This window comes from Terrapene carolina, unplaced genomic scaffold (assembly GCF_002925995.2).
Source record: "Terrapene carolina triunguis isolate 2854851 unplaced genomic scaffold, T_m_triunguis-2.0 Scaffold662, whole genome shotgun sequence".
Classification (NCBI taxonomy): domain Eukaryota; kingdom Metazoa; phylum Chordata; order Testudines; family Emydidae; genus Terrapene; species Terrapene triunguis.
Window position 1 is genome coordinate 1499146 of NW_020665013.1, and position 9923 is coordinate 1509068.

Consider the following 9923-nt stretch of genomic DNA (forward strand, 5'->3'; position numbering starts at 1 on the left):
ACGGTCCTAGCGCCCCATAGGAGATACAGGCTCACTAACACGTGTGTGCCCAGGACAATGGACCAGCTCAGTCAGCAGCGAGACTTTCTGCTGCCCCCTCAGCTGAACGAATGTGCCTCTCCTATGATTTCTCTTTTATACATTGATACAAACGAGTTACCTATCAAGGGTGACCAGATAGCAAGTGTGAAAAATCGGGACGGGGTGGGGGGGTAATAAGCACCTATATAAGAAAAAGCCCCAAATATCAGGCCTGTCCCTATAAAATCAGGACATCTGGTCACCCTATACATATCACACTCCTGACGTGGTTAGTTACCAGCCCTACACCTGGGTCCTGCTGGCTCGAACAAAACATCCCCATGCCAAGGACAGGAGGACAGAATAATCAATCTCCCAGGAATGTGTTAACATGTCTATCCTGTACTTAGTACTTAGGAGTGCCTGTGTCTTACCTGTGCTCACTGTACCTCTGCCAAGTTCCGGACAGTGAACTTGTGAGCAAGCATCTGCCCTATGCCAGGGGCCCGACTTTGGCTCCTAGCATGGCCTGGCTTTGCTGACTGTGGTTCAGGCCTCAGGTCCGGCCCCAGACCCCGTGCTCCAGGCCCTCTTGCTCTACTACAGTTTGTAAGAGTTCTGTGTGTGAGAGTTTGCCCGGATCAGACCATGTTTGCCACCATTGACTCTTTCTTCCCATTATTCTGGTTGTGGGTCATCCAAGAGCCATGGGTGCCTCTGTGACGAACTGGGACTGTTCTTAAAGTGGTCTGTGAGTGCTGACAGGGGAGTGTGGCTAGGATGGTCTGCATTGGGGGAGGGGAGACTGACCGACGGAGAATACCTGAGCATGTAACATGAGAACCCAGGAAGGAGTGAGAGGCGAGGTGACACCTTTGCCCGGGAAACTGAACAAAGGCTGTGGGAGGGGTCGCTGAAGGCAGAGTCGGTGGAGGTGGCTAGTGACCATGGCTGGGAGGCAGACAGGGCTCTGACCTCCCAGGGGGGCTAGGGTGCCCGGGGACCCCAAGATGGACCTAACTGAGGGGGTCCTGTTGTCTGTGCCTGCAAGACCTGTCTTGGACTGTATTCCTGTCGTCTAAATAAACCTTCTGCTTTACTGGCTGGCTGAGAGTCATGGTGAATCGCAGGAAGCCGGGGGTGCAGGGCCCTGAGTCCTCCCGTACTCCGTGAGAGCCTCACGCTTTCACAGCCACCAGGGAGTAGACAAAGTTCTCTTGGCGGCTCAGAGCTCTAGAATGTGGCCAGGTTAGAGAGCTGCTGTGGGAGCTGCTTCGTGCCTCGTAGCGGGAAGAGATTTTATTTCTGGTCAAGAGGAGAACGTGCTCTGCCCAGGAGAGAGGGTATCTCTTGCGTTTTAATCTCTGCTGTACATGCTCATCCCTTTTCTCATCAGGACCTTAGTCAGCAGATTGTCCACCATGCAGCTACCATCTTCCTGATCTGTTTCTCCTACTGTGCCAATTACCTCCGCATTGGGACTCTGGTGATGGTGATCCATGATGCTTCAGACTGTATCCTAGAGGTGAGCACTACAGGCTATGGGAGGGGTAAATCGCTGTGCAGCCCACGAGAACCTGCACTTGGTTTTCCAATAAGTCCAGGGCAAGTCCAGTGAGTCAATGCAGAAGCTTACAGCTGTGGAGACTTGTGCTGGAGCCTGGCTAAATCCACATGTGAAATGAGCTATGTGGTCTCAGACTTGTCTCTAGTGGACATTTCTCCATACTCCAGTTCTGCACTCTTGGCGGTATCTGCCTGCGGGAAAAGCAGGATCATGGCAAGTCAGCGCTGAACAGGAGGAGCTGGGTGGGCTCTGGCCTGGCACACCCCACGGTGATGCAGTCTAGTTGAAGAGCGCTGGCTGAGCTAGTGGAGCCCAGGATTGGAAAAACAGGTGCTGCAGCTCAGGAGGATGGGCCATTGGCAGAGAACTGTGGAGGCCACACACCCCCAGCCTCGTGCCTCACCCCTGTCTGGGTTGGGAGATCAGCCTTCACAGCCTTGTCCATCCTAGACTCCCTGCTGAGGGGGCCAACAGTGGGACTTGCGTGCTGCCCCCTGCCCCTCTCCCCATGTCTTCCCGCCATGCGGTCGCTGCTGGGGCACTCTCCCAGACTGCTCTCTTTTACTTTTCTTTTCAGCCAACCAAGATATTCAATTACATGAAGTGGAGACGAATTTGTGATGGGCTCTTCATCATCTTCTCAGCTGTTTTCCTCATCACCCGTCTGCTCGTTTTCCCCTACAAGTGAGTCTGCGCCGGAGTATGGCTCTTCAAATGGGCATCCTGGGGAATCAGTTCAGAGTCAGGAGCAGCCGGCCTGGCCGCAAATCCCCAGCTACAGCCTCTGCTTCCTCCGTCCCCAGGCACCTGCCCCTCCTTAGCAGGGCTGCAGCACAGGCATATGTGACCAGCCTTGCTCCGGGGGTGAGCTGGGCACACATGGCCTTGGAGGCTGGCAGACGAGAGTGATTCCCTGGCACAGGGTGTTTCCACCCTCTCACACAGGCCTCTGGGCGGTCATTCCCCACCCCCACTGGGCTGCTCACCTGCCACAGGTCTCCTCGTGGTCATTGCCTCAGCCCCGGCGTAGGAGCACACCCGTCTGAGACAAATGCCCTCCAAGTCTGTGCCTGAGTCTGTAGAAAAGCCTGAAGCGTGATGCAGAAGTGTGAACCCTCCTGTCCCCATTCATCAGACTGGAGAATCAACTTCGGTGTCCCCATTAACTGTTCAGGCATGGATGGGTTCAGGGGAGGGAAGCAGGTGTGAATGAAGGGACTGGGAACCGGGAGATGTTGCAGCAAAGGACATGCAGAGGGAGGAGCACAGGAGGCTCCCAGGAAGATGGGGAGAAGGGGAAAAGGGCACGAGGAAAGAAGGGGCAGGAACTGAGGTGGCCTGAAGGGGAGCATTTCCCCATGGAGTGACAAATGTGACAGTAAGAAAGCGGGCCAATAATAACTAAACATGTCGTTACTGCAGAAAGGCCAGATTCTTCCCTTGGTCTCTGTGCAGCACCCCCAGGGGGAGCACTCTTTGCATCGTGAGGGGTCTGTAGTTCTGCATGTATCCCTGGCCCCTGACCATCATTAAAGGTGGAATCCAGCCATTCCCCCAGGTGCGGTGACACCCAGTGCTGGGGTATGGTTGTACTTCAGTTTTCATACAGATATGGGAAAATCAGTCCAGAAAAAACAGACAATAGACAAACAGCTAACTTACAACCTAGGTCAGTTTTTAAAATAGCCCTCTGGCTGTTCTCAGCCCCGCTGGGGAGCTCAGAGCCCATCAGATAGACACACAGAAACAATGTGTTTGTAGCTCACTCAGAGCCAGAAGTGTGATTAGGCTCCAGGCAGCACTTAAGGAGCCCTAGAAATAATTGGGGAGCTGTGACCCAGCACAGCCTGCATGGGTTGGGACTGGCAGGCTGAGCATGGAGGATCTCAGGCCCCAGGAGAAGGGTTGAGGATACAAGTGAAGGTACAAACAATGCTGCAGGGTCAGATAGCAGCCAGTTACTTTCCCACGTGGACAGGTCAGTCCTAATCCCTTCTCTCTCCATCTGTCCCATTGACTCCTTTCCAATGAAGCTTTCAGCAGCTGCCAGCCAGAGCCAGGGGCAGCTGCTCACTCAGCTGCACAGCAAAACACGGAAAGGGGAGAAGCCGTTCTTGGCAGCGGCACTGAGGGTTGGCTGTAGATCAAAGGGTGCGAGCCAGTCAGCCAGCCCCTGCAGTTTGGTCTTTGAAAAAATAAGGGGAGGATGGGGCCGTGACAAAACCAGGTGTGAAGGGAAAGAGTGTCGGACCTGGATTTTAGAAGGTGGGCGGTCTAGGGAATGTGCGAATTAGGGAGCAGCAGATCCTGTGGCTGGCCCAGAGAAACTTGAGAGAAAAGCCCAAAGCCCCACAGTGCACCTGGCTGTATGTGGGGATGGAGCGGAGCTCAGGGGCAGATTTCAAGCACATTCCTTCTGTGATGCCCTTACGCCCTGAGGCCTGCTCCCCTGTATCCCTACCCTGCCTGCACATGTTGTTATTGCTCACCAGATGGTCAAAGTCCTTTAAAGCTCTAGCCGCAGTATTTGAGTCTCCTGTGGCTGGGAGTCCTGCAGGCTGTGGCTATGGCTGGTGTGAGCAACTATTTCCTTTTATTCGTCCGGCCATTCCCCAAATCCGGTTACAATCTGCTCGTGGACAGGGAAGCCATGTTTTCAAACGTGGCCTCTTGCTTTGGATGCCCACTTGAGATGCACCAGCGGCCTGATTTTCAGAGATGCTGAGCACCCCCAACTCCACCTGCAGTGAAAGTCCTGGTCACCTCAGGCTCCTCTAAATCCCATTCGCTATAATGGCCCCCAGGGATGGTGAGAGCACAGCTGCACTCTGATCACACCCCAGTGTGACCCCTGCACTGGGAGCTACGCTGGCTCACCACCACCTGGGGATCTTCCCACCCAACTAGCTGGTGCCAGTGGCCTTGTGGCTGCTCTGTGCCACCAGATGGGTGCAAAACAGTGGGGGTGAGGGGAGGGCTGGAGGATCTGGCCCAAAAATGTAGTCTGCCACCATGCTCCAGAGGCGGCTGCCCCTGCTGCCTTGTAGCCCTGCTGAGCACAGGCCAGGGCTTTGGCAGGCAACCCAGTAAGGATGGCATCTGAGTGAGATGTAGAACCAGCAGTGAGAGATGCAGTGCTAAGGCCTGGAGCATGCGGCAGGAGCTCTTCCTCTCTAGGGTCTGTGCTCAGCAAAGGAGAGCTAAGTACAGCTCATCCCTGGGTGGGTGATGGGGGCTGGCTCCCAAGTGTCCTTTGTAGGGACCGATGTGCACCCATGGCTAGAGCTGAACCTTGTGGGGTTGGCTTGTGATTCCTGCTAAGATCTCGCCTGTTACTCACGGGGACTCTCTGTTCTGCAGGGTGCTCTACAATACGTACTACTACTCCATGGAGCTCTACCAGCCCTTCTTCGGGTACTATTTCATGAATGCTCTCCTGATGATTCTGCAGCTGCTGCACGTCTTCTGGTCCTGTCTAATCATTCACATGGTCTACAGATTCATCCTGTGTGGCACGGTATGGATCCACTAACAGTCTCCTGTACCCTCCCGGGATTCTCAATTATCCATCCATGGTGGATTCTGCATCCTTCTAGAATCCAAGGGCTTCTATTCTTTGCAGTGCAGAGGTGGGGCCAGGCTAACAGGCAGTGTTGGCCCTAAAGGTGAAACTTCCATGGAAGTTAATAATGGGCCCAAACCTGACATCTTTATTCAGAGGGGATCCATGCTTGAGTCAAAGGCAGCCTTGCCATGAGTAAGACTTGCATAAAGACGTAGTCAGGACCTCCAAATTGGGGCCAGTGTGATTTGCATTTGTCACACGATTACAGAAATTGGAAAAGGGGAACTCTGTCATGTCACTGACAGTCCCCGGCAGCATCTTCCCCAGGGCTCCTCCAGTCCCACCTTTTCCCATGTAAGTGTTATTGATACACCTTGTGACTAATCTACAGCATGTTCCATCACACTGAGCCTGCTGCACAGAAGGAAATGCTCTCCCAAAGGCACAGGCACAGTCTTAGCAATGTTCGATTGCCAGAAGCCAGGCTGTAGGACAGGGCAGTGGGGTATGCCCAATAGCAGGGAGGGCCAGCATAGTGACAGATGGGAGCTCATCTCACAGCCAAACTATCTTTTATTGGCCTCCGATTGTGACACTCCTTTAGTGGGTCTCGTTTCCTGCTCCTTTTCCCTCCTTTTCTCCTCCTTTTTATTCTCCCACAAAAGTTCAAAGAAAAATTTTCTCCAGTAAAGCAGCAGGGAAGTGCAGGGCACGTCAAAGAGCCGCGCCCAATCCTGCAGCACAGCTCAGGGCTCACCCATTCTAACCAGCCCCAGAAACAAACCCCAGGATGGGCAGGGCATCAGGCACAGCACCAGCAACGAAGGGTGGGATCTGCAAAGTCACCTCTGAGACTTAGGAGCACAAGTCCTTTCAAGTGACTGTCAAAGGGAGTTGGGCGCCCACCTCCCTTAGGTTCTTTTGAAAATTCCGTCCTAAAACTTCAGACCCTCTGAGCTTCCCAGCAGCCCCCAGGACACAGGCAGAGCTCAGCAAAGCTGGAAGCCTCCCCTTCCACTCAGCAGAGCTGTCTGAAGCTGGCATCCCCACTCAGGCCCTGGCCTGGAAGCGATGGCTGCAGTCCTGCTAATACCTATGCAGCTCAGAGAGCTCCTGGGCCGCTGGTCCAGTTTAGTTTTAAATGACTGGAGCAATGGGATTTCCACCTCCTCCCATGGGAGACCACCCCACCGCCCTGGAGTTCTGACTCCCTGATAGGAAGCTAGATTTTTCCTTTGCCTAATTCCATCTCATTGCTCCTATTCTCATCCCACTAACCAGCATAAACAATTCCTCTCCCTCCTCAGCGTTTATACCCCTCCTAGCCCAGATGGGCATATTCGGCACTGAGCATCTCACACAGTTCTCTCCAGCTCTCGAGTCAGTTTGATGGCCCCGCTCTGAGTGTTGGCATCTTTCTAATATTAAGATACCCAGAACCAGACACAGTCTTGCAGATTCACGCCCCTGCTCCAGTCCCTTTGGGCTGCTCAGGCAGCACAAAAGTAGAAACCTTCCAAGAGTCCTGCCACGGAGGAGTCCCCAGTTGGTATAGAACAGGCAGAGCCAGCTGTTGTGTCTCCTTCCTGGCAGCCTCCAGTGCAAAGGGTGGGGAGGGACTAGAGTAGAAAGCTCTTCAGCAATCCGAGCGTGTGTATGGTCCCTGGGGGGAGTGTAGCCCCTCTGGTGGAGTGTAGGGAAGCCCAGTGACTGCTCAGACCTGTGCCTGGGACCAGAGAGAATCAGGGAGACAAAACCTGCCCAGCATCTCCCCAAATTGTATTGTATGGTTCTGCATGTGCTCCGCAGCCCCAAGTCACATCAGAGACATTATTATTAACACTGGTTATTTGTCATGGCAAAAAATGTGGGACAAGTTGTGGCTTTGTCTCCGCAAAAAATGAAAAAGTCTCAGCTGTCTGGAAACCGGCAGCATCAGAGGTGGCGTTTTTGTGGGTAAAAGATCTAGTATTTTGCCATTCACAGTGCTTTTAATAATGATTAAATAAACATTAAGTATTTATTCAAGAGCACTAACAACTACAAAGCTATGTATTTTTTAAACTTCCCTAAAGTATTGTGACAAAGTTCCTCCTCTGTCTTGGTGGGTCCTGCGCTTATTGGCGGATTTTCTTGCCTCAGCAATTCACCGTGTGGGTTGGGGAACAGCCCAGACACCTTCCCCTCTGGAAGAACCACAGTCCAGGTCAATTGGGAGGTTTGGGGGGAACCCGGGCCCGCCCTCTACTCCGGGTTCCAGCCCAGGGCCCTGTGGACTGCAGCTGTCTATAGTGCCTCCTGTAACAGCTGTATGACAGTTACAACTCCCTGGGCTACTTCCCCATGGCCTCCTCCAAATACCTTCCTTATTCTCACCACAGGACCTTCCTCCTGGTGTCTGATAACGCTTGTGCTCCTCAGTTCTCCAGCAGCACACCCTCTCCCTCTCAGCTCCTTGTGCCTCTTGCTCCCAGCTCCTCACACTCGCACCACAAACTGAAGTGAGCTCCTTTTAAAACCCAGGTGCCCTGATTAGCCTGCCTTAATTGATTCTAGCAGCTTCTTCTTAATTGGCTCCAGGTGTCCTAATTAGCCTGCTTGCCTTAACTGGTTCTAGCAGGTTCCTGATTACTCTAGTGCAGCCTCTGCTCTGGTCACTCAGGGAACAGAAAACTACTCATCCAGTGACCAGTATATTTGCCCTCTACCAGACTCCTGTACCCCACTGGTCTGGGTCTGTCACAGTATTAAATGATGACAATAATTAATATTGATATTACAATATAAACCGAGTTAGTTAAATCAAGGAGTTAACAATAATACAGCTTAAAATTAGATAACTCCAAAGAGCACAGTTCAAGGCCTACAATCGCTCAAGTTATTACATGAGCACAACCAGTAATCAAATCACAAAGTTAACGTAGAAAGATTTGTTTTGAAGCTAGGTTAGTTAATACCCAGCAGTAGCTTACACTGTTGGTTTATATGCACTTGCTATTACTCTTAACAGACATGGACGTGCACCTAAAAAAAGGCTAGGACAGGTCTTTCCTAGCAGGTGTCCCTGCACAGATGTTCAAATGTCCTGTTAAGGAGACAAAAAAAAAATAAAGTCACTTAGAAATAGTATCTGCTCTTTAGCTTGCTTGTCTGTGGAAATTCAGAGTTGGTCAGGAACTGCAGTTTGGGGAAACCAGGCAATGTCTTCTGGCTCAAATACCATCATGCTAGCAGATGTTGTTCTTGGATCAGCTGGCTGGTCTGTGATGTCTTTGCCTCTGCTTTCCCTGGAAAGGGAAGTAGGAGTATCAGCCATCAGGTTGTTGTCATGGTGACCTTGAGAGGAACATGCTTCTTCCTCATTTACGTGGTTTTTTTATTTGTGAAACTCAGGGTGGTATTGTCCCACAGGACTTCTCCTCTGATCTTCTGACCAAATCAGTGGATCATAAGTCTCACCCCAACTGCATTGTCCAATTCCAGTTGAGTTAGGTCAGTTTAACTCTTGGCCCACTTTTGGTGTTCTTCTAGGACATGATTTTTTAGTCCTAGAAGACGTCCACAAGTCTGTGTCCTTCCCAAATAAGCAACACTGAGGTAATAACAGGGGTGATGATTGTCTTGAGATTATTTCAACCCTCTGTGTTTAGGTGAACAGCTAAGACTCTTCAGGGTTCTCTCGACTATTGGGGCCTGTTGTCTTCCTGGTCATAACTTGTGACCTCTTGTCCTTTGACTTACGAAAGTACAGCAATACAGAAGTCATTCCTTTCCCATTCGCGTGTCTCCTGCTCATGCTGCCTCAAGCCGACAAGGCCCCATAAACACAATAAGAATGTGCAGAACTGTCACCACATCTGTAATACTGGGGGAAGGGTTACTTCAATCCATCAAGGCTCAAAGTCAAGCTGCTTTCAATCTACTTATTCAAATCTATTAACATAAACTTATTAAAAAGGTAACAATTAAAGTTCAGACACAGTGTCTACATGTCCTCTATAGTTTAAAACCCCCACCCCCACCAGACCCTGCTAAGTGTACTTGGGGCAGAGCTGTGCTGGGTCTTGCTGGTGAGGGCTCTGAATGTCACACAGATAGAGGCCTGAAGCCAATGGAGCACCTCACTGAGGGTCACCACCAGACTGCACAACAAACTTGGATCTCATGTGCAATATGCTAGCACTCCATGTCCTTTCTATTTGCATTATCGGGCTTTCTCCCTCCCATTAGCTACCTGCTGCAGATTGCTTTCCCCAGATGGATTAGATTGTGTTTCTCCAGCTCGGCAGTTTGAGTCAGGAACAGAAAGGATGATGCCATAGGACTGCACAATACGCCATCCTTATTAATGATCTGGAAGGAAATAGAAGATAATTACTGATAGTGGTAAATAGTAAGGACAGGTCAGTCCTACTGAGTGATCTGGATCACATGGTAAACAGGCTCAACAGGTAAACAGGCATCCGACGAAGTGGGTATTCACCCACGAAAGCTCATGCTCCAATACATCTGTTAGTCTTAAAGGTGCCACAGGACTCTCTGTTGCTTTTTACAGATCCAGACTAACACGGCTCCCCCTCTGATACAAGTAGGGTGACCAGACGTCCCGATAAAATTGGGACCGTCCCGATATTTAGGTATTTGTCCCGCGTCCCGATTGATCTTCGGTCGGGACGCTGCACTCCGCTTTTTTTTTTTTTTCCCTCTTCCCCCCGGACTGCCCGCAGCACTGGGCTGTTCTCAGCTCCCGCCCCCGACTGCCGGCAGCAC

General features: G+C 51.5%; 1 protein-coding gene across 1 annotated transcript in view; it reads left to right on the forward strand.

Annotated features, from left to right (window-relative positions):
- Positions 1 to 9923, forward strand: part of CERS4 (ceramide synthase 4) — a 120778-nt gene that overhangs the window by 103788 nt on the left and 7067 nt on the right. Inside the window, exons 8-10 of the mRNA XM_026659694.2 lie at positions 1418 to 1546; positions 2166 to 2272; positions 4949 to 5105. Coding sequence (XP_026515479.1) covers positions 1418 to 1546; positions 2166 to 2272; positions 4949 to 5105 — 393 coding nt within the window. The remainder of the gene's footprint in view (positions 1 to 1417; positions 1547 to 2165; positions 2273 to 4948; positions 5106 to 9923) is intronic.